Genomic DNA, 25,555 nt, shown 5'->3' on the forward strand with positions numbered 1-25,555 from the left:
ACCAGCATATGGCATGTCTTCAAGGGAGCTAAACCTACCTAATTCAAAGATACCACTCCCAAAAAGCAAAGGATATCTCTGTTTCCACCTTCAGAATGCAATCGGGAGAAATAAAATACAAGCCAAAAAACAGTTGGCCTGCACATGCCAGTTTGTACTTACACCAGTACAGTTCCCAGAAGCGAACACTTCCTTCCATATTCCAGACCACAAGGACACAGAGACTGAGAGCCAAACAATACTGATTGAAAGCCACTGCAGCAAGCGAATGGTCTCAACAAGAGTTACTGTTCTGGTGTCCCAAAAGGGTTTGCGCAGCCCATGTAATTCAAGCAATGGTGCAAAAACACAACACCAGAAGCCCATATGGAAATGTCAATAAAAAGCTAACTTACAAGACCCTCCCAGCTATCACAGCAGTTATTTCTACGCAAACCTGTTATGGGAGCAACATGCTTCCAACTCCCTGGGCTGAGTCAGCACTTTGTTTTCACTTTTCAATAGTGAGCTTATGGATCTTGACTCTGCTGACATTTGTTTCAGGGAGGAAAAAGAAAACTGGTCCATAAAGTTCCCAAAAGCTGCAAAGCAAAACCAGGAATGCTTGTGAGAAAATTGAAAGCAGATTGCTGGGTGGACTCAGTCGCCAGGGATCTTGGAGCTGGTGGGCCCTGCTATTACCAGGTGTTACTACAGAAGTTACTCTAAACTCACTAGTAGCTCAAAGACAATTAGGTCTGAGGAAACAGGAAGAAAGTGATGGCTTAGTATGCTAGCACAAAATGGCAGTGTGACCACATTAACTTTCCATCATTAGAAAGACTGCATGTCGTCAAATAAGAAGAAATTTCTCTTTTGAGTGGTTCAAGATGTTCAGACATACCTTATCCAGGAAGTATCACTGGTTCCCATACACAGAATAGTGAAATAACCTACTCTCCCAGACAGACACTCTATGCTGCATTAATGGACAAATTGTGAATTTTGGATCAAGAAAACAATATTCTTTTCCTTTTCACATTTTTGCACATTACTATTTTCTTCTCTAATCTTTCAGTTGTGCTGGTGCCAAATATGTTATGAGGTAATGTTTGCTCCAGACAAGTCTTCAGTTCCAGTCATCTGTCAAATGGAAAAGTCAAACAGTCATGATGCTTCCACACCTGGTCCTTGAACAAATCTATGGTACTGTATCTTCTTAGCACCTTACAAATGAATTATCATTTGCTTGTGTTGGAAAAGCAATGAAGGAGATCACATTGAAAAGTTTTCTATCCATCTTTGTCAAGAGACAGACTTGAACACAAACCTGAAGAAACTAAAATACCTCTTCCTTACCATTTTATCTAAGCCAAAGACATTCCTCATGAAGCTACCTTACAGCTGACTGAACTCTCCACAAATATATGGAAGGAACTTACATGTGGTCAACTGACAACACTATCCCTCTCTCACCCCTCCTAATGTTTGGCTGGATAGTGACTTTCCACCGATGTCTGGCAGTCTTTAACCAGTACTCCTTCCTCCTGCCAATACCACTCACACAATAATATTGTAGAAATTTATTTTCTTTCTCTTTCATATGTAGAATCATAAAATAGTCTGGATGGGAAGGGATCTTTAGAAGTCATCTAGTCCAGGGCCTCTGTGATGAGAAAGGACATCTTCAACTAAACTAGGTTGCTCAAAGCCCCATCCAACCTGGCTTTGAACACTTCAAGAGATGAGGCATCCACAACTTCTCTGGGCAACCTGTTCCAGTGCCTCACCAACTTTACTGTAAAAAACATCTAGTCTGAATCTACCCTCTTACAGCTTAAAACCATTAGCCTTTGTCCTATCACAGCCAACACTGCTAAAAAGTCTGTCCCCATATTTCTTACAGGATCCTTTTAGATACCGGAACGCTGCTGTAACATCCCCATGGAGCCTTTTCTTTTCTAGGGGGAAAACCTCAGCTCTGTCTTCATAGGAGAGGTGCTCCAGCACTCTGGCCATCTTCATGGACATCTCTCTAACAGATCCACATAATTCTTGTACTGAGAGCCCCAGAGCTGGATGCATTATTCCAAGTGGAATCTCACAGTTGTGGAGTAGGAGGGACAGAATCCCTTCCCTGGCCCTGCTGCCCATGCTGCTTTGGATGCAGCCCAGAACACGTTTGGCTTTCTGGGCTGTGAGTGCCCATGGCTGGGTCATGTCCAGCCTCTCCTCCACCTGCACCCCTAGTCCTTCACAGCAAGGCTGTTCTCAACCCCTTCATTCCCCAGACAACATTTAACTCACATGCAGATCAGCAGGACCTTTCAGGTTGTTCAAAAGCAGCAATGCAGAGTATTCAGATCAAATACAGGAAAATATAGTATTGCAAGAACTGTCCTGTCCACTGTTATTTTAGCAGCCCTATCCTTTTGGGAATATATGAAAATTAAATAATCTCAATACACCTCTTTATAGATTACCTCTGTAACGTCCCAAAGAAGAAAATATCAGAATCACACATTGTTTCTGCCAGACTGATTAAAAGCATTGTTTACCAGTTTTCAAATAAATCTGTACGTCCTTAGTCTATAAGCCTTCCATAAAAGTGACTGCTGACCACCATATTACTAAATAACATTAAAATGAGTACTTATAGAGTGCTCAATAACTTTTACACTTCAAAATTATGATTTAGTTTAATGTATTAAAATGATGATTGTATATTTTCTCACAGCTGGAGGCAGGGAAAAAAACTTACTACAGAAATATGCATGTTCTTTTCAATACACAAGACTTGTTTTATATATTCTTCAGTATCAAGCTATTTTTCATAGACATAAAATCAATCTAAATTTGCACACCATAAATGAATACTGTTACAGAGAAAAAATTCTTAAGACTCAGTCTGTCCTTATCAGACTATTTAAACCACTCACATATGTATCAATTTTATATATATAATATATATATGTGTGTGTGTATATATATATATATATATATACACACATTCCTTTAAAATGTGTTGTTAGGAGGGGCGTGCATTTTGTCTTATTTATTTTACTTGAAAAAGGCCTCTGTGCTAAATTCTGAACCAGTAAGGTCACAGAACATGCAGCACATGCTGTTTAGGAGCTAGATGTAACACCATACCATACATGGTGATTTTGGCATTGTTGGCTCAGTCAACTCTTAGAAAAGCAAAGGCTTGTAGTGGTTTCCCCAGCTAACAGTCCAATAAATAGAAAAGCTTTCCCTGAAAAATGAAAGTAAGCATGCTTAAAGAATTACAAAAAAACTGGAAAATGCAAATAATATATTCTTTTAGTTTTTATAGTCACTTCAGGTCTAATCTAGCCTACTACTGTTCAAATTGCTCAGTACTTTTTAATTTCATACAGCACAGAACCTAAAAACGGAAAAGTAATCGTGAAACACTGGAATCAAAGGTCTCAATCTCCCTGAATGAAGTGGTCATCTTACTGAATACTGTTATGTCCTTGACTAGCTGATCTAAACAGTGTCTCTATACAATGCAGGATGGTTCCCAAGAAGTAACATGTGTAAACCTGCTTTTCTGCTTTCCCACCTACTTAAAATGGCATCACATACCTTACAGGGTCGAAATATGCATCTTTGGCTAATTGCCCGTGTTCTGGAATGTGTACTTCACTAGTTTTATCTAATTTATCCCTTTGTGGTTAAATTTATCTCCTGCTGATACAGACATCATACAGAACTCCTTATATGATCACAGACTTAATATCTGGGCAATCAACATGTGGTTTTTAGCCACATGTGGTTTATGAGCAACTCTCTTGCACTGCTACCAGCTAATTTCAATGAGCAGCAGCAGAGCTTCACTAACATGAGGGCTACTGTGTAATTCGGCTTCCTGACAGGATGAAAGAAAACCCAGGATCTAGTAGGCTTCTAGTCCCAGTGCTGCCCCAAGACGGGGTCCTTGAGGAGTCATATGCTCCCTTGCCTCTCAGCTCTGTTGACCAAAGTTTCTGGGATGAGTTTGTTGCTCTTAGCTACAAGAAGAGCTTAGTATGTAACCCTGAAGTAGTGAAGCTGCCACTACCATCTCCCAGTTTAAATAACCTTATTGTAAAGAAATCCCATCTCCTGTACCATACCAAAATATCACACCTTCTGTAAGGGGTAGATAAAGTATTGCTTTTGAGCAATAATATGTAATAAAAAGTAAGTAATTTTGGGTCAATATATTGGTATCTTGCATAGCTGATGTTTACATTTCAACGTAAGTCTCTGTATGGTTGCAGATCTTTTAGGAAATGTTCTATTGTGCAGATAATGCAGAAGGTGAAATTAAAATAATGAAACCCATTTTGGTTCCTAACTGTAGAGTCCTACTTTCATTATATGTAGCAAATGTCTACAAAAGCATGTTGGATTGTGACTAATACTAATATAATTTTCACTTATTTTGCCTCAGATCCATAAAAAAGATCAAAATCAGACACAAAACATCATAAAATCATACCAATTTGTGTATCATTTTTTGCATCTTTTTTTTCTGTCCCTCTATATTGCCTGTGTTTATTATTCACCTCCATGCCATTCTACTATATCTATTACTCTCTACTGTAATGTTTACTCATCACTGCTTTTTTCATGTATGGGCAAATATCTATGTTTCTATTGCTGGATTGCTGGTGACTTTGACCGACAATGTGCTTCTCTTTTTTCCTCTGATCACAGGACTGCAGAAACAGACAAGCCATAATCTTCTACTTTTTAGCTCCTTGGGACAGGGCACTGTATTAAAAAACAAAAGAAAGCAGAGAAACCCCTTCTCTAAACTTCTGTGAAATTTTGCCATGATTTGGGGTGACAGTGGAGATACCAAGAACAGGAAAAACTTCAGCAGAGAAAATAATATCAATGTTGCAGAATTTGAGTTTTCAAATACTGTTGCATTAAAATACCACATCATTCATATCTGGATAAATCAATTACAAATGTGGTTCCTCAGTGACCGTTAATTTATTTCAGGTCATGATTATTAATCCAGTTATCTTTAGATATTTCTTATGTTCTAGATTCTAACACAGTAAGAAAACACCGAACAGTCCTTTAACAGGACTATGACAGTTCCTGAAGAAGACAACAACAACATTTTTTTCAAATAAAAATGCATTCACTAGTAACTTGCTTTGATTAGAAAATGAAAGCTTAATGGAAGATTTTAAAAGGATTAATTTGCTGTTAGTGCATTATCTGTCATGCTTCTCTTTATTGAACAAAATACAGTTACAAAGAACACAGACCTAATTATAAAAACCACTCTAAAGAAGCTGCAAAAGACTAACAAAATTAATTATGGTATGAAAATTTATGATCACTAATCAAGACAGCCAAGAGCCTATGACAATGGATAATACAAAAGCTGAAAACAAGTCATTCACCAAAAGCAATTTACATGACATACAGAAGAGATCTGCTTAGGGATACTTTTTCTTGGTAGGGCTATGAGGAAGGTGCTGGATGAAATCCCAAAAGTGGCTGATTTCAGACCAGAGACCAGTTTCAGAAAGCTCCATAACATGCTTACCATTTAGGCACAACCAAACACCCCTGGAAATGACAGCATGTGTTCTTTGTACGAAGTATCTAAGGGCACAAATTGGTGCACCCCAAGAGGGAAAACTGAACACATCATTGGCATCCCTACAGCAAAGAATTTGTTAAATGGAACATGCCAGATGATCTTGAGAAAAGGACAAGGATGATAACCTAAAAATCTGGCAAGTGGCTTTTGAATGAGGAAAATTACACACACAAGAACAAGGAAAGTTATTCAAGTAAGCAGTACTTGCACATCCAGCTTAACATCCTTCAAGCCATGGCAGACATCCAGAGCTTCAGAAAAATGTGGGTGGGTAACAAGGGGAGGGAGTAATAAATAAGGAGAGGATGTGAATAATTCTTCCAAGATACTATAGATATTAGCCTGTCATCCTGTTATTCAAAGTTAAGAAGGAACAAATTCCCCACTGGTTTTGTATAATTAATATCATTAAATCTTTGTATTAAACTTTGCTTTCAGCAAGATATACTATGTTATTGTAGGAAAGTTGTTTCTTTTTGCTAGTAGTCTTGAAGAAGTAGGAGGTGAAGAAGAGATAGAAGCATAATAAAACAGAGTGCAATAGTTATAGCAGTTGTGTGGAAATAAGAGACTGCCAACATTAAACTAATCACTTTATTCTTCCATCCTTCCTTTCTTTCTTGATCTAATGAATGAATTGGTAGCCAAGAGAAGTCCAAGTCTAAAAGCTACATCAGAATAAATCAATGTTTAGTTAAAGGCCTGGGGAAAAAAAGAAAAAAACCAAAAGGAAATACTTACCTCAAAAGATTAAGGGACATCATAAGAAGTGTTTATCATATTAAAGATCCAGTTACCTTCTCAGTTAATTGCTTCTGTCCATACTTGCCTCAAAACTCTTTTCCAATGGGCAACACATTCTTGCATACAACTATTCAAAAAATTTCCAGTGAGATTTCTGTGCCTGTTCATGAATGTTGCTAGAGGAATTCCTTAAGTGAAAATCCAGGGCAATCCTCTATTCTGTTTTCATAACTTCCTCTGAACCATCCCTTTACAGATTTTTTTTCAATTTTCTCTTTCTTGGAAATTAAATTATGGCAAAATTTATGGCATAGATACCATATTTAAGGAAACTGTTTGAAGCAGCACCTACACACTCTATTCAAGAAATGGCACAAAAATGCTTTATTTGTTCTGCTTAAACACAAAAAATAATGCTGCTTCTTTTCTTAAGTAGTTTACCATTGGAGTTGAGAATATTAAACATAGGTTACTTATGTTCATTTAATATTCTGATTTATGTAAACAAGACTTTTAAAGGCAGATCTATCCTCTTTGACCAAGTAATTAAAAACAGTACTCAGATATTTAATTTTCATAACCCAAGATGTCACACTACTTGTTGCTACAGAAGATAAACACAATCTCAAATGTCATCGTTTGGATATTTTACTTAATTATTTGAAAATGGTTTCAGATTATTTCTGCCTTATTCTGTCTTTAAAATTCATATTTCATTCTTTTGTAACTGAATTACTTTTATTTTTGCATCCAATAACCATCAGCTTTCAATGTCCTGCAATGATTTCCTATTTTCCAGATTGTGTTAAAAATATGAAAGATGCTTCTTCTGCTCAGCTATGAGAATGTTAACGGAGAACTTCTACTGTTGCTGACTGGAAAGGAACAGTTCCAAACATTTACTGTTTGAGGCTCCATAGATGTTTGCTTTCCTTTGTTTAAAGGGAAAAAAAAAACCAACCATAACAACAACAACCAACCAACAAAAAAACCAAAAGCAACCAAACAAAAAAATATTTTGTCATGAGCACATCTCTTGAAGCACTCCTCAGAGACATGACACATGTTGAAGCGATTTGAAGCTGTAACCTAACCCCAGTAATTTCATTCTCTCACTACTCCTGTTGGGAGAATCCTTAGATTTCTCAACATAATATGTGATTTCTAAGAAAGAAGTCACACTGAAAGGAGGAGGGAAGGGCTCACCTCTTAAACAGTTAACAAAAAAAATGCTCTAGTTAAGTTCTTAGCTTTGAAAGAGCTTTTCAAATCTCTAATGCTCGCTCTTTCACAACTTTGAATTCAGCATCAAGTGAAGAAGATGCTGTTAAACATGAACAACAACCAAATTAAAAATTCCACAGTTTCAAAATCCACATATTTAGATTAAATACACACAAAACCATGCCTTACCAATGACATGGGAAATATATCTAGGTTACCATGTGACCATATACTTCTTTTAGTCATTCTAGCACACTCTGAAGATGATTTGAACTCTCTTAAATTTTACAATTCAGTGAAAGCTATTTGTCCTTCTCAGAGGTACAAGTATATACCCGAGAGCTTTTAGGAAACTACAGTTCTTCAGGCTCTAGAATCCACAGGCTCTAGATTTCAGAACAAGTGGAAAAACTTCTATCAGGTTAAATTAAACTCCATGCTATCTTCATCTCATAGGACCATCTGAATTCATCTGAAATCAGAGCAGTTTACATTTACAGTCTTTCATGCTGACATTTTGAAACACTTAGAAAATGCAAACAGAAGGAAAACAACCATAAAACAGCAAAAATACGAACAGCATGAAGTGTTTCTCATGTACTTCTAGAAGTTCAAAAACAAACAAAAATGTTCCTGCTTTGCTAAAATAGGACATAGAAGAAAAAAATAATGGTTGTAAACATTATTTTGGCCTTAAGATATTTGACATTCTGTGCTTTTTTATCCAATCAAGAATCCATTCTCAATCCCAAGTTCATAACACATGCTACTATTCAGACAAGCACTCCTACTGCAAGTATTGCAAATGTACCAAAAACTCAGTTTGAAAAATTAAATACAGTTATCAGGTTCAACATTCCACTTCTAGTCTTGGTCACAGTAAAGTGTCTGTATTATACAGACAACCAGCTAGATGCATACACAAATATGAAGAATTGTAGATGGAATTTTTCATGAAAGTGATGTCTCCAGATGAAAATATATACTGTCAGTTCTTTGGTTTCTGTGGCTTGTATTTTAGGTAGGCTACAAAGAGTTGACAAAAGCATCACAGCATAGTATTTAAACAGTGGAAGTTTCTTCCTAATTTTTGTTCTAGAAATTGCTTTCCAGACCATGATTTTACCCAGCACTCCAGACAAATTTATCAGTAACTGTAAACTTGGAAAAATATCATTACTAAAGCAGGGATAATGATGGCAAGAGCACTGAGAAAGATTTTGAAGGATGTCTTTACACAATGCAGACTTTGGGGAGGAGACATATATTCTTGTTATTACAAGTAAGAAAAATGCTGCCAGCAGATGCTTAGTTGAATTTCAGAGCTGTCATGTGGAAAAATCTGACTTCAACTGTTTTAAACATAATTTTCAGGTGTTAATCCTGTAATCTGAAAACACTCAGCTAGCAAAAATGCAGCTAGAAGAGATCCTGCCATTGAAACCTGCAGTTTTCAGAGTAGTTATTTGAATTGTAATTTCTTCTGAATAACTGTCAAGAACTAGGTTGTGCTATGTACTTCCTAAAGAACATACAAATTCCTGCTTTGAAACCATACAAAAAATATAAAAGACATAAGAAAATATAAAGTCTCTTCTCTGTTTTACAACTAGAAAAGCCATATAAAGAATGCAAAATACAGTGTACATAAGAAGCATTAGAAATTCAAGACCTCAGTTTGATCCTGTGCCAGGATCTAAGAACAAAATATCCCCTTCTGTGAGTACGTTTATATGGGGACAGGAAGAAAAGTCTAGAGGCAGAAGGTTTTTAAGAAGAAAAGGAAAATAAAAAGGAGCCCTGTCATAATTTCTCCAAAAATATTTCAGAGTCAACGCAAAAATTTAATTTATATCAACATGTTTGAGAAGAGCTCCATTAATTTCAGGAGAGAGGGAAATAAGGACATGGAAAAAGGCAATTTTAGCATGTTAAGACTGACCAGGAAAACATGCTCCTTCATTACAAAGATTTGATTAGATATATTGTTGCTACAGTTTAAAATGAAAAGAGGTGAGAAGAAAAATAAAATAAAAGACCCCTACCCCTCAAGAAATCTTAAAAATCTGGGGAAAAAAATGAAAATCCAAACACCACTCACCCCCCACCAAAACCTTATGAACAGCTTGCAGGTCTCACTAGCTAAATTAATTTGAGAATGGTCCACTTTGACCTGGTATGAAGTACAAAGTTTCACACAATTACAGAAGAAAAAATATATTTTAAGTATGATTAAGTAGTTGGTTTTGGTTTGGGGATTTTGTAGTTGCTGTTTGTTATTATTTGTTGTTGTTGTTTGGTTTGGTTGTTTTTGTTTTTTGTTTTTTTTTTACTTTAAACATAATGAAAATGAAGGCTTCAAAAGGAATAAGAATAGTTTCTAAAATTCCTAAAATCGCTAAAAGTAAGGTTTTCCTAGGGAGAATTGTCTTCTGTTAAATAAACATTTCATTAAAAAATGTTCAAGTATGGCTTTAAAATCATTTCCCAAAAATGTCTTTTAGCACCAGGCCTAACAATTTTCAGGATTTCATATTCACATATGCAGGTAGTACAGTCATTTTTCCCCACTATCAACTGTGCACACACTTTTACATTGTCTCTGAAATATTAAGCACATCTCTTTTCATCTTGCTGTCCCCTGACTGACACGGGTCAGTCAGTCAGGGGAAGTACAGAAACTTCTTCCTGTCTGATGAATTCTGCTGTATTTCTTCATCTGAACAGCAACCAAGTATCAAGTCTTCCTGGGGTTTTTTTCCCTTATGTGTCTTTTCTAGCAGATAAAAACAGTCTTCATTGCATGGCTGTTCAGTGTCTAGTAGATTTCTCTGTTACTGCAGTAAGAAGTTTAACTTAGCTTTCCAAATTATATTGGAAACCAATGGCAATTGAGTAACCCCTGTGCTCAGCTTCCTTGAACAAGCCAGTCATCGAACAATAAATCCTTTCTACACTACAAACTCACCATGATTTACCCAGGGAGAGTATGTTTAAAATTTGCCATTGAAGGTGTGCATGTTCTACAATCACTGTTTCAAACAGATATACATCAGAAAATTGAATAAATAAAACAATGCAAAGATAAGGCTATTTCCTGGTCTTTGACACAAAACCCCAAATTAAATAGTTCTTGTTTCACTATGCTCATTTACTCTTGAAATATAAATCACCTGTTAAAAAAAGTAAATTTTTTCCTTCTTCATTTCCACTGTCCAACCCCAACATAGTGTAGCAAAGCCCACAGAAATAAGAAAGATGATCATCTCAGCTCACTCATTTCTTTGGGAGTTAGCATAAGTCAGGATGAGTGTGGCTATCCTCTATTTCACCTAAAAAAACCACTTGGAGAAATAAAAAAAGATCAAATAAAAGATGTAGCCACACAGGAGTAGTGTTTGGCTATTATATTACATAGTAGTGTCATTCTTACACATAAAGTCTTTTCTTCATATCAATTCTTCGTAGAATCCAAAAAAAAAATTACAGTACAAGGAGAATCTGGATTCTGCAGCCACCTGAGTTACACAGAGAATGGCATTATTATTGTAACAATGTCATAATCTAAAAGCAGGTCTTTCTATTTAATGCACTACATATGCCCATTTAATCTGGAAGTCAAAACAAAAACTGGTGTTGTTGTTTAATTTTTCAAACAATTACTGGCACTTTTGTATAAACTCACTCCTCCATTATTAAATACCTTATTGGAGGAATACACATGGGGTCAGTTTAAAAAATATACATACAGATTAAAATTCTGGAAAAACTTGGTTGAGTCAAAAGTAGCAGGATCAAACAACACTCCACAAACCATATCTGGGATTGATGTAATGTAGTAATTATTTATGACATCCAGCCATATAGAACTATGAAAATCTGAAGCATGGATGCAAGAATAAGCTTTGTTTAATTCATCTGATATATGTTATTGGCCAAGATCAGATAGTCCTGCCAGATCCTCCATTCCCACACCAGCCTTGAACTGGTGCGTAAGCAGCACATATAATACTGCTTTTGTCCACTCAGTAGAACACACTGGAAAAACAGGCTTTCTGTAGTTCAGCAGAACACCTCAGTGTAATACAATTTCACCTATATATGTTCAGTCCAAGTGATGCAGCATCTTTTTTTATCTCCTTTCTTTTCTTCTTCCACTTGAGGAAATGTAACCTTGACCAACAACACCAGTCATCTAGTCATCCCAGAATGTATTCTAGGATAACTTCTACAGCTCCAATAGATGTATTTCCAAAAGCCCTTGAAATGCCTCTTTGCTTTCCCCTTCTCCCCCTCTTGGTAGCTTTCCTTGCACATACATGTTCAACAATTATGCTGACTGCACATTTCTCTCAAAAGGCATAAAAAACATACCCTTAAGACTGAAAAGGGTGTAAAGAGTTTAATTAAATTTAATAGGGGCATGACTCAGATGCACATGGCATTATTCACCAAGTCTTGTAAATGACATGTTACTTTGCCATTACATTGCTTACTGTAACAGAAACATCTTGCTTGCAGGTGGGACAGAACTGCAAATTCAGAATGCAAAGTGCCTTCAGGTGTGCAATAGCAACATGTAACCATGCTGTACAGGAGCTGCTATAAGAGGATTTAAAATATAGGACCAGAAGCATACAGGGAATACTGTAAAGTGGTAAAGTGGTGCAAAATTCAGCTGATGACTTGCTAGTCTATTCACCATACATCATCCCAACAGAAGACTTCATCGCATTTCATTATCTTCTAGATCACAGGCAAGGTATATTTTATTGTGTTTTTCATTAAAAAAAAAAATCAAAAAAACCAAAACCAAAAACTCCCAAACAAACAAACAAAAGAAAGGACACTGAAGAGTAAAATTACTGAAGTGTGGATTACAGTGAAAAATGATTTTTTTTTTCTTTTTCATGATTTTTTTTTTCTTTTTCATGTTAAGTGAAAGTCTAAGAAAAGTCTAAAGAAAGCATTCGATTTCTAACAAAGAATTTCAAAAATCCTGATACACGACACAGGCCTATCAGATAGCCACACAGAATTCCTTAATCCTTGGGCAAAATTAGCAGCAAAAAATTTACATCCTCTGAGGTTCCCATAAAGCTCTAGTAGTGTTCACTTTGTGCACCCAATGTAAACTTCTACACTAAGAACAGAGATGCATTCAAATTTTAATTTAAATTTAATTTTAATTTCTATTCTAAGAGAAGAAATTTACAGGGGTGTGAAACTGGAATGTGATACTAGCTATCTAATCCAGATTATCAAAAATTATACCTCCACTTTTTGAAGAATATATTCATCAAACAATTCTGCCATCACTCATTAATGATCAGAGAATATTACCTGTCTGTACTTAATTGTATGGTAGCATTATCAACCCAATCATTGCAGGAAATATTCATGAAAAGGGAAGTATTTTTAAGCCTGTGAAATCTGGCATTCATAACAAAATGAGGAAAGAGATGAAATTTCAAATCAGATAGATGCCACAGAAATACAGTTTTTCTTTTCTCTTTATCTTCAGAAGGCAAAAGCTATTATAGAAGAGGGGTTTACTGGGGTCAAGAGGAACTATTAATATTTTCAGAGATCTTGTCAGAAACTGTACAATCGGACAAGTGCTAAAATATTCCCATCATCTGTTTATCTCTGAACCTGCTGAAGCTCTTTTTTAATATGCAGTAAGAATTCACAAACCCTTGATTCACCCTACCTTTTGTACATGCCCATTACCCCGAAAATATGACTGCTGTAGGATACATATGTAATAGTATTTTGTGAATAACCTAACTTTGATGCAACAGGAGAAAAACAAGTATTGCTCCTTTCCCTGCACATATTCACACATGGCCTGTGAAAATGTGTGAAAATGCTGAGAGCTTAAATCTCTAGTGAGCTGCAGGCTATGAATGCTCAGAGATCTGTAACTTAAGCAAACTTATTCCCACTTTCATGATTCCAGCAATCGACATCTCCAGTGCAAGTCCTTTCTCTTGCTAAGTATTTAACCCTTCTTCACAAAGAAACTAAGGTGACTTAAGGTTTTCATGAAAAAAAATTCATAAGAAGCGCTTTAAATTAAATTTTGTCCCATACACCTGAATACTCAGAAATGGCAACACAGTTTTTCATTAATCCTTCCTAAAAACAGTCAGTTGAAGCCAGCTGTACTCACTACAGATTGAAGTTAGCCCACCATGCTAAAAAAGCTAGCCCAAAGTGTTTTCTTAAATTAAAGACCAGCTCTGCAGGAAAAGATTGGACACAGTCAGAGCTGGTAGACACAAAACTGCCCATTAGCCTGCAATGTTTTCCTTGCACTAGAGAAGGCAAATGTTATCCTGGTCTGCATTAATCAAATGACTGCCAGAGTCTGAGGGAAGTGATCCTTCCCATTAACTCAGCACTGATGAGGCCACACCTGGAGACTTGTGTCCACTTCTAGGCTCTCCAGCACACAAGAGAGATGGACATACAAGTGGAGTCCAACAAATGGCCGCAGCGATGATGGGGGAACTGGACTGACAGGCTGAGAGGGACTGTGCAGCCTGGAGAAAGGCAGGCTTGGGGAGATCCTATTAATGTATATAAATACCTGAAGGGAGGGTGCAAAGAAGACACAGTCAGGCTCTTTTCAGCGGTGTCCAGCAACAGAACATGAGGCAATGTCTGCAGACTGCAACATGGGCTGTTCCCTCTGGCCATTAGGACACTCTGAGGCTGAGCCCTGGAATAGGTTTCCCAGAGAGGTGGTGGAGTCTCCTTCTCTGAAGACAGTCAGAAGTTGCCTGGACATGATCCTGGGCAGTTGGCTCTATGGAACTCTGTTTGACTGCAGTGGTTGGACAGGATGATGTCTAGAGGTCTCTGCAAACCTTATTCAGACTATGATTCTGTGATTCTAATTGGAAGGGAAGGGTTAAACAGCAAGGAAGTTCAATATGTTAGATGATGATGTAAAAAAATATAGTCCTCATTGTGGTTTTTTGCCTTGAGTTAATTATAACCAAGAATCGATTTGATCTATTACAAATCTCAAAAGAAAACTCTAGTAATTAAACTAACAGAAGTTTATTTAAACCTTCCACAAGAAGATGAAACTACTTTTGAGTTTGCTCAAATTTAACATTGCCAGCCATAATTAGGTTCATCAATATAATTTTGATCACAATGCTTCCAAGATTTATGAAAAACACACTACAAAATTGCTTTGATGGGTACAAAACTGCTTTCAAGATAGCTGTACATGGAGCAAATAGGGGCATGGTGATATTTTAGTGCTGGCTGACTAATTGACCCATATAAATACAGTATTGTATCCTAATATTTTGTCCTCATCTCATATTTTTCCTGCAGTCTTATCTGAAACGACTTCTGACTAAAGCATTTTGATCCTCTTACTATAATATGGTCAGGTAGGGAGTGTGTTTTTATTTTCAGTATCTTTGACTGGCCTTATTTTCAACTTTGGCCAGTAGAAGAGGTAGTTATAGCCTGCTCTGGACAATGGAACAAAACTCAGTGGATTTTCACTTGGTAAGTATTTTTCTGGGGAAGGATAAAGGTAACTGCCTAATATTATTAAGCAGTTATATTAATATAATTATTCTGTTATTACATGCAACTGTTTTAAAAAGATGCTCTCTTCTCCATATGACTATTTCCTGATACATGAAACACCACCACTTTACTTCCTTCCACCCTGTAACACCTGTTGTAGACATAAAAAGGGTACACTGTAGCAAGCATAATGATTTAAATACAAAACAGAACAGCATATAGCAAATACGTATCTCAAATAGTCTGAGAATACAATGGCCACCATGAAAAATCTGTTTACCAATGGCCTACATTTGCTTACACCCCTTCCAGACCTAAACCTGCTCATACCCAGTCAGCCCATAAAAAACATGTGCACATGCACTTATCCACAAAGCTCATACATGAAGTTATAGGCAGAACAAAAACTGCACCTGCTACAAAAACTATTGTGTACGATGCAATTTTAGACGCTAGTTTAGGTTCTTTTGTTGAGGTATCTACTATATTCATAACCACAAATATAAAAAAATTAATCCCTGAGAGAAGAATCACCCTAATAAGAAAAGTTCCACTAAAGCCATTTATAGACCCAAAGGAGAAAAAAATTATGAAAGAAAAAGAAAAAAAGAGTATTAATTGTATAAATTAAAAATGATGGGAAAAAATTAAGAGGAAATTGAAACTCCACAGAAACACTGAACTGAGAATACTGAGAATGCAGTAGGAGCCCATTTCAACCCAAGCAAATTTGTACTTAATTCCAAAATAGAGCTCAGAGTTCAGACCTACATTTATTAATAGATCATATTTATTGCTACTGAAAAGACCCAATTTTATCTAGTGTAAAAATAGTAATAACTATTTTAAATAATAATTAAAATAGTAATAACAACTACACATGATTTGAAGACAGTTATTTCTCCTTATAATAATTAAAATAAGAAAGAAAGAAAGAAAGAAAGAAAGAAAGAAAGAAAGAAAGAAAGAAAGAAAGAAAGAAAGAAAGAAAGAAAGAAAGAAAGAAAGAAAGAAAGAAAGAAAGAAAGAAAGAAAGAAGGAAAAGTATGAAAAGGCTCTAGCATGCTCTTTTGTCCCATATCTGGAAATGTTCAGAGTCAGGCTGCATGGGGCTTTCAGCATCCTAGCCTGACGGAAGGTGTCCCTGACCATGTCAGGGAATTTGGAACCAGATTATACTTAGGTCTCTTTCAATCCAAACCAAGCTATGATAATATAGAATGGTATAGAAATATCATCCAAACCCTAAATATATGGTCATACTTAGTAAATGAGAAGAATAATTTTTCAGCTTAATTTAATCAGAATTTTAAAATAATAAATGCAGCATTACAGAATTGCAGCTTGTTTATATATAGAGACATATACATACATACACACACACATATATATATACACATACATATATATATACCTTCTTTGTGATACAGGAACACAGGCATCTAACCTGTGGCTGCTCAGTGAAGCATAACTTTAATCCCCACTTCTTCCACTATCTCGCATTACAAATGCAAGAAAAACATCAGGCGGTTTCCTGAGCTGATTATGTTCTAGGAAATGCTGTCCTAGGGGACAACTGATTTTACTCGCACTATCTGTGTGTAAATTTGAGACTAGAAGCAGGAGGCAGCGCCAAAATGCTATTTCAAGAGTAACACTATCTCAGTAAGTGTAAAATGAAATGGTTCTAAGTATCCAGCATATAAACCAGGGAAAACAAAACTGCCTGTTTCAGCTCCCAAGCTATTGCACTGCATCTTTATCACTCCACAATTTTCAAATGTAAACCTGAACAGTCTGGTTTTGCTTGTAAAAAGAAATAAGGGGATATTTTAGTTCCTCACAAAGCAGAACTGCTTGCAAGAAAGAGGGAAAGCAGGTGCACAGGGCCAGGATAAGCAGGGAGAGAGCAGAGTGCCAGAGGAGATCAGCTCGATCTCAAACCTGGGAAGAGCATTGGTGGCAGGATTAAAGGAAGTGGCAGATGAGGTTTCCATTGCAGGATCACAGCTATTACAATTCTAGTGGCCTGTATCAGAAAAGACAGCAGATGTCATTAGAGACTGGTCTCTATGGGCCAGTCTGGGCATCCTAAGGATACCAGTGCTACAAAAGCAACCTGCAACCTGTTTCAACAACTTTTCCAGTGACGTAGTCTTGATCCAGTCCCAGCCACATGCCTATAGGTGCAGGCTGGCATCACACTTCATCCCTCATGGCATTCCTCAGTGCTTTTGAATAGATTCCTTGCATGGAGGTTAAAGTGGTGCAATAACAGAAGGCAAAGCAACCTAACACAAAAGTTTCTCTATCAAAACTAAAAACTTTACTCAGATGACTAGGCTAACTTGCTCATGGATGTACAGTTACTGCAGAGGCTCAAGAGAGGAGAAAACACATTTCATGAGCACAGAAGGAGACCAAAAATTCAAATATGTGTCTAAGTTTATTTCAAGTGACCCTGTATATTTTTCTTTCTTTTTTTTAAATTAAGGCTTTGTTTGTTGTTTTCTTGAGAGATTTAAGATATTGCCCTAAATACAAAAATATCATCATTGTTGAAATGTGCTATTACTTCTTTAGAATTCATCTTTGAAATTTAAGAACAAAATCAAATGGGAACAGTTTTAGAGAGCCATGTCTACACTTTTTTTCTTTAAGGCACAAACAAAGGTGAAAGTGAGTTCATACATTGCCTCCAGAGGTGTAACTGGTGCATCCTCAGTGCGTTTTTATTGTTATTATTATTATCATGACTATTTTATTTTGCAGGAGTCTGAAATAAAAGCTGTGCAATGGCAAATTGATGAATAAGCAAAACAAACTACCTGTAAAGCACGTTAGAGGATGTAAATTACACCCAAGGGAAACGCACTGACACGGCCTCGGGTCAGGTCTCGACTTTCAGAAATAAACACCCATGAGAGAAACGCAGGCGGGGACTCTGTAAGTTTTTCTGTGTCTTAGAGAGTATTTCCCCGCAACGAAGCAGGCTCATAACCTCACTCCCGACACTCGGGAAAGCTCAGCAATATCGCAACTTTTATAACGACTCTTCCATCCTCCCTTCCAGGGAGCTGGCGAGACCAGCCAGGCTCACGGAGAAGGGCGCTCGGCAAACCCAGCAGCCGGCAGAGTCCCCCGGCCGCCCGCCGTGCGGGCAGGAGCTGCGGGCAGCCGAGGCAGCTACCTGCCGGCCGAGGAGGAGCCGACCGCGGCAGCGTGCCCCAGCCCGGGAGCGCCGCGGCAGCCACAGGTGCGGACGTCTCGCCGCCCCAGCGTGGCGGGGAAGCCGCGTCCCGGACAGGCGGGTGGGCGACCCGCGAGCCCCCTTACCTGTGCGACGGCGAGGAGCCCCAAGGCGAGGGCGAGCGGGGAGGCGGCAGTGCCCCGGCGCTGCCCCGCGGCCATCCTGCTCCCGCGGCGCTCCGCCTGCCTCGGGCAGCCCCGGCGCGCTCTGCGGGCGGCGCGGGGTGCGCGGCGCCTCCGGGCCCCGCAGGGCAGGGAGGTGCGCGGGGGCGCGGCCCCCAGCTGCCGGACGGCGGGGCGGGAGGCGGGGAGCCGCCCACGACGGTCCGCCCCCGCCCGCCACCGCCCCCGAGGGTCCTCCGGGCAGGGGTGCGGACCGAGAGCGGGCGGTGCGCGCTGGGGCTCGGCTAGCGACGGGCGGCCTTGGGGACGGGGCTCTCCGGAGAGGACGGAACGCGCGGGCAGCGACAGGAGGTGCAGGCAGCGATGGGGAGCACAGAGACAGGGCGAGGATTCGATGTCTGGGAAGGGATGGGCGTGTGGGCAAGAATGGGGCGCGCTGGCTGGCACAGAGCGTGCAGGCTGGAATGAACGTTCCAGGCTGAGGCAGATGGGGCTGGGGCACACAAGGAGGCATGGGGCATGCAGACGGGGATGGCGTATGCTGGCAGGTATGGGCCATGCAGGCCTGGATGGTTAAAGCGGGAGCAGGGTGTATTGGCTAGGGTGGGACACTGTGGCAAGCACAAGGCAGGCAGGCATAGCCAGTCATGCTGGTGCAGGGTGTGCAGATCAGGGACGGGCCTCCGTCTGCCGTGATGTACTGGTACACTTTCTTTGACGCGCTTGCCTACTAAGCCTAGGAGAATTTCCAGGATACTAAGCTGAAATGCTGTAGTGCTGACTCCTGCTGCCCATATCTGCCTAGAGGTAAAAGCTGCAGGTGCTTAGCCAGGAGGGCAAAGCCCCTTCATACAGCTCGCTCTCTCAGTTACCTTCAAGCCCTCACTTCAAGTTTTTGGCTAGTGCCTGCAACTCCATCATCTGCTAGCACAACAGTCAAAATGCAAGCTGTGACAAACGAGAATCTGACTAAAATTGTGTTGGCTACTCATGAAAGGTTCGTGACAGCTCTTATAAGTCTCTTGCAAAGCCACAAGAAAATGTATTGTTATTGCGCATGTCCCTAAAGTTCCCACCATGAGCCTATCTGAATGCTCCCACAGGATTCTGGGCACATGTATTTAGATACTTGGATAATGCCTGGAAAATGTGCACTTCACTGACGAGCCAAATAAATCAAATGGGAAGCAGCATGGGCAAGGACTAAAGACTGCCACATTTCTCTCCATCTTTTATGCATTATGTCAGACATTGTTGACAAAGACTTTGCCCTGTGCAGAGAAGGCCTGGTGGGTTTGTGGCTCAGATTGGCATGGGAAATCATAACAGCTCTTTCACACTGAGATTTATAACCTATTTCATTTGATAATTCTTTAAAACCTGTTAATTATACAAACAAACTCCATGGTTAAGATTTTAGAAATTCTCTTTCAAGTACAGCTACATGAAGCTTAGCTGCTTAAATTAAAAAGTGCTTGATTATTCAAGTACACCAGGAATACTCTATGAATATGTATGACAGATTAACTTCTAGAATTTTGGTTTTCTTTTTACAGACATATGGTTAAAAAAATACATAAACATTGTGCATAAACATTCTTGGCTTTAGCAGCATGTAATTATACAGGTTAAGGGTTCTGTATGTATAATGTGGTCTAAAGTATGTCATAAATGCCACATGATCCGAGAAACAAAATTTGGCAGAACAAAACATGTGGTTTTTTTCATGTTTTTGTCATGTTTTTTTCATGTTTTTGTCATGAACAAAATTTGTCATGAATTTGTCAGGAATGAGATGTTTCCAAGTTTCATGTTGCAAATTATGCTTATCTTTTAAGAAATCAGAAGGACATTTCCTGGCAGTTACAACTGTCTGAAGGGCCTGACGATTCAAGGAAAAAGCAAGCGGTATGTTAATTGTCAAGAAATGTTTTATTGACAATTGTTACTACTTACATTATGAATTGTGTGTTGTTTGCATACAAAAGCTGAGATTTCTCTAGTCTCACACCAAATTTATAGCTACAATGTTGGTACTGTACCATTGTTGTCTAATAGCTCTGTAACAGTTGTGTGTACAGCAGCAGAGTCATGAATTAATTAGTAGTGAGGGAGGGGAGAGAGGTTTCTGAAAGTGTCTTCCTACTTAAATGGACTTGAAGATATTTAATAAATCTATGTTTAAACATAGAAAAAAAAAACAGTACCTACAGAAGTACGCTTCATACTCTCTGTGAGACTCACAACAATATTGCTAGGCTCAATACAGCAAGTCTATACTATCATCAGCTCAGGGCTCTGAGAAGACTTAGGAAAATGTAAGATCTTTTAAGAACTAAGAAAATATCAAGGCTTCATGTGTAGGGAGAGAATTACTCTCCTTGTTCAGAAAAGCAAAACAAGAGTTTAACAACTTTGAAGACACTTTCAGCATTTGCCAGAATGCTTACCAAGAATATGTTTTTCTCCATGTTTAGAATGCAGGCAGGCTACACCCATAGAGAATCTAACTTTTTTCCTCCCAGCAGCATTGCCTTAGTATGATGTACAAGATAGGATTGTTCTGTGTCTCTTTCTCTTTTCTATGTAAACAGGTTGTTTCCTGCTGAAATGGCAATGCATTTTTAAACACAGACTTGCAGCTCTAAATTCAGGTAGAGCCACTGAGCAGGCATAACACATGGTAAGTTATTGTTAAATTTAACACTTTGGGCTTTAGGCATTTTCCTCCATTGCTCTCAGAATTACACTACATGTTTGGCCAAAATTCACCTCTTCAACAGTGATGTGCCATTGTTCTCTGTACTGTACAAAATTAATTCCAGGGGTTCAAGTTTTGCATCAGCTCAGAAACTACAAAGGCAATGACATTTCCATTTAGATATTCAGTTCCCACTTACGCGCTTTCAAAACTACAGCTCGCATCAGTGAGGAGCAGCTTGTGAGGAGCAGCTTGTTTTGTAAGTACACAATCCTTTCCCAGATGTAGAAAGTTGTGATAATTTGATCCTGCTTTGATGGCCGAGAGATTATGAATGTGGGAGTCTTCAAGTGTCTCACACAGTAGGTAGGCTCTTCATTCTTGTATGTCAGCCACAGCTCAGTGTAGGCAGTGAAGGGCCCAAAGCTTTTTCAAGGAATATAGAAAATGTGAGTACAAGTTCTCCTTTCTTATCCTCTTCTGCTTGCAAATGACACAATGATTTTCAGTTTGTTTATTTTATTTTTTGTTTGTGTTTTATTTTATTCCACAGACAGATTTAGCATAGGTACAGAGTAGGTAAAGTGCATCATATGAATATATTCAGATTCCTTTTCTTCCACATGTTTAACTACATACTATTCAAAACAAATAATAAGCAGCAAACACTACTATGATTTTTTAAATAATTAATATTGTGCATGACTTTGACTTGAACCTTTAAAGTTGAATAAGTAATAACCAGTGGAACAAGCAGTTTATGCAGAAAACAGCAATGTCTGAAAAATCGAATTTGTTAGTGAGGAAAAGAGTCTAATTTTTGAAAAGTTAATAATTTTCCTTAGAATATGCAGTTTTAATAGTGTATTCCATCCCAGACAGTGAAGCTGAAAGGGATTCAATCTCTAGAAATATACCTGACTATAAATGACTAGAACAGTGAAGCAAACAGAAAAACTACAATCTCATGCCTGTACTCCCCTCCCCTCTCCTTTGCCACTTTCCATTTCCTCAGACAAACGAAGCATTTTGTTGGCTACTGCGTATGCATCAATCAGATTTCACCTGTTGGCATCTGAGCAGGCAACCACCTTTTAACCATAGCTGCACTGCATCTTATTGTGATCTGTCTTTCAAGACACTGAGCCAGAAACAGCTGGTCCTTCCAGTGATGTTTCAAGGTCTTCAGAAGCCATTTCAGAGTAACAAAATATAGTGAATTAGTAGAAAAAAAAAAAAGTTGCAAAAATCCCAAGAATCAGCATAGTAAAAGGAAAAAGAAAAAAATAACAATATGCATATTTAAACATTAAAACTACTTTGTAGAAAAAAAACCAACATTATACTCTGTACAGTAGTAGAAAGATATAAATGGGTTTATCTTTCTGCATTCAAAGTTTACTGGAAGTAGTTCAGAGATAGAAAAGCCACACTGAAACTAACTAATTGGATGAAGTGTTTAAGTGCTTAGGACACTTAATCCTTTGATTTTGATTTGTTCAAAACTCAGTGTGTGACAGCATTATTTTTTATTTCTCTTTTTATAAAAACTGTATCACAATTTGTTAAAAACTTAAGCAATACAATGCAATTTCAGATTTTTTTTGGGGGGGAGGGGTGTGTGTTTGGAATACTTGCTTTTTTTCATGGAAGAAAACCTGTTCTTTATATAAGAGCTCCCAGCAGAGACTGCATCTAAAACACTTAACATTCCAAAGTATAATAACACATATAAACTCTGGTGGGTGAGGCTTTCTGGGTGAGGCTTAACTAACCATACAAGACCTAGGATTAACCACAATAAAAAGTTCCTGAAATTGTCATAGAGTGTTTAAAGACCTTCCCAAAGAACTTACCATCTACTGTTCCCCAAGGATACACAGTAGATAGTTAAAATATAGAGACATCGTATTTGTGGAAAAGAAATACTGATACAGAAATTGTTCCTGTTTCCCTTAACACCTCATCGATATCTTAGAAATCTTTGTACTGACTCTGTCATTCTTAGTGACTTCTCAAGTGCTGGAGGAAGAGCCAGGTGGTATCAAAACTCTGTCACCTCCTTCCACTTCCATGAGTCTTTTCAAGAAATTTAATTATGCAGAAAAGGGGATGGGAGCAGAACACAGCCATCAGCATTTGCATATGCACTGTAAGGAGCAGCAGAAACAGATATTCACCTTCTTGCTCACCTATAAATGACATTTGTGACGCAGACTTCAGTATTTTAGCACAGTGTATTTATCCTCTACTGAAAGATGGAGGGGCAATGCTTTGTTCATACCGGAGCTATCAGGCAGTTATGCATTCCAGTCCCACAAGCCATTTTCATTGCAGTAGAATGGCACTTTCTGACATGGCTGAAGTATTTGTTTGCACATTTTGGGGATTTTTCCCCCTGGCATTAAGATGTCATACTGTCACAGAACCAAGGTTTTTTTTTTTTATTGTTTGTCCATTTGTGTACTCAAGCATACCTGAAAAACTCTTTCCTGAGGTCTGGTATTTATTCCAAAACAAATAATGGCAATTTCTACATTCTGTCATTGTATTTTAGCAGTACGGCTTTTGGAGTTTATTAAAGAGAACTGCATCCAGCTCTAGGACCCCCAGTGTAGGAAGGGCATGGACCTGCTGGAGTGAATCCAGGGGAGGCCGCAAAGATGATCAGTGGCTGGAGCACCTCTCCGAAGACAGGCTGAAAGAGCTGGGGCTCTTCAGCCTAGAGAAGAGAAGGCTCCACAGATACCTTATGGCAGCCTTCCTGTACCTAAAAGGGTCTTCAAGAGGGCTGGAAAGGGACTTTTGACAGGGCCGTGTGGTGACAGAACAAGGGATTAGATTATAGGTTAGGAAGGTTAGGTTTAGATTCTATGTTAGGAAAAAACTCTTTACTGTGAGGGTGATGAGATACTGGAAAAGGCTGCCTATAGAAGCTGCGGATAACCAATCCCTGGAAGTGTCCAAGGCCAGGTTGAATAGAGCTTTGAGTGACTTGATCTAGAGCAAAATCCAGACTTTTGTGATATACAATGTAACAGATAGATTTATAACAATACACAGTGAAAATGCATGAAGTAAATGTCCAAACCCTTTGAATTTCAGTGGCTTGATAAATAAAGAAAATACTCCATAAGAAACTTCCTACAATTTTTTAAATAGCACTGTTCATTTACTGGTAAATTGCCATCTGATTATCTCTCCAAAGCACTATGTTACTATAATTTTAGTACAGTGTCAATTGTTTTACTTGAATTCAAACAAAGCCTTATAGATTTCATAGACTTAACTCTCCACACCAAAAATACTCCTGAGATAATGGCATTCAGTGCTTTGTACAAGGCATCAAACATACCATAGTTAATTAGTTAATTAATAATTTGACTGGACAACCTGTCACTGATTCTGTGAAGAACAAGCTCTGAACCAGGCATCTGGTCAAAAGTTTAGCCACAAAGCAAATCTACCTCCCTTTCTAAAGACCTATACTCATCTACCTTATGTTTTGTTACATGAGTAAGTAATTAAAATGTGAAATATTAAAAAAAAACACAGTTTAAAAACCCTCTTTCCTTTGCTTTTAGGAAAACTATTTCTTTGGTGTTGCATTCTTCTTCCCAAGATTCCTTCCACTTAGGAAGACTAAGCAAATATCAGCCAGAGACTAGTTTAACATTCTGTTCCTGCTGTTACATCAGCTTCTTTACAACACTTACATAGATGGGGAGAGAAAAGCCAGCAACGGGTAGAAATTAATAGAAATGTGTTTCAGATGGAAAACAAATAAGGAAAATGACAAAGGTTAACAGGTTAATCCTATGGTCTTTGAAGCCTACTAATAATAGGCTTGTAGTGCTAATTTCTACATAATTTCCGTAGATCTGTTGCAGTTTTCTGAATGATCATTTCTGAAGCCAGAGAAGTTCAGTCCTACTGGTGGAGAAGTAACCGAGGCCTGATAAGAAAGCCATCAATACCATATTATCTGAAATGTAAAAAGTTATGCCCAAATGTGAAGAGTCCTAGATTGTACTGATTTTTCTGTGTATATCCATGTAAATCTCTTCCCTCATGTAATTCTGTTTTACTACAGGATTCAACTCATTACAAACCCCAGATAACATTTTTATTTAAAGACATTAATTTATTATGTTTACACTCAGGGAACATGCCTATAGCTCCATATCACTAAGAGTTTTCCTTTTCGCCTTCTCTTAAAAAATTTCAAAGGAGAACTCTTTTGGGATGAAAAAAATAAACATTTTGAAATTTCAAATAATGAACATGTTATAGCCACAAGATATCACTCAGGCAAAAAGATGATTAGGAGGCAAAGC

The 25,555-nt window shown here is 38.2% G+C and overlaps 1 protein-coding gene and 1 long non-coding RNA gene across 2 annotated transcripts in view; one reads left to right on the forward strand and one right to left on the reverse strand.

Moving 5' to 3' along the window:
- Positions 1-18,603, reverse strand: part of ADAMTSL1 (ADAMTS like 1) — a 398,190-nt gene extending 379,587 nt beyond the window's left edge. The window contains exon 1 of the mRNA XM_038124997.1: positions 18,482-18,603. Within this exon, the coding sequence (XP_037980925.1) occupies positions 18,482-18,556 (75 nt within the window). The 5' untranslated portion in view covers positions 18,557-18,603. The remainder of the gene's footprint in view (positions 1-18,481) is intronic.
- Positions 18,604-18,752: 149 nt separating this feature from the next.
- LOC119695831 lies at positions 18,753-25,367 on the forward strand. The gene is made up of 4 exons (XR_005255401.1): positions 18,753-18,868; positions 20,356-20,425; positions 21,112-21,200; positions 25,098-25,367. It is a non-coding gene; the product is annotated as an uncharacterized LOC119695831 (long non-coding RNA).
- The last annotated feature ends 188 nt before the right edge of the window (positions 25,368-25,555 follow it).

Source organism: Motacilla alba, chromosome Z (assembly GCF_015832195.1).
Source record: "Motacilla alba alba isolate MOTALB_02 chromosome Z, Motacilla_alba_V1.0_pri, whole genome shotgun sequence".
Classification (NCBI taxonomy): domain Eukaryota; kingdom Metazoa; phylum Chordata; class Aves; order Passeriformes; family Motacillidae; genus Motacilla; species Motacilla alba.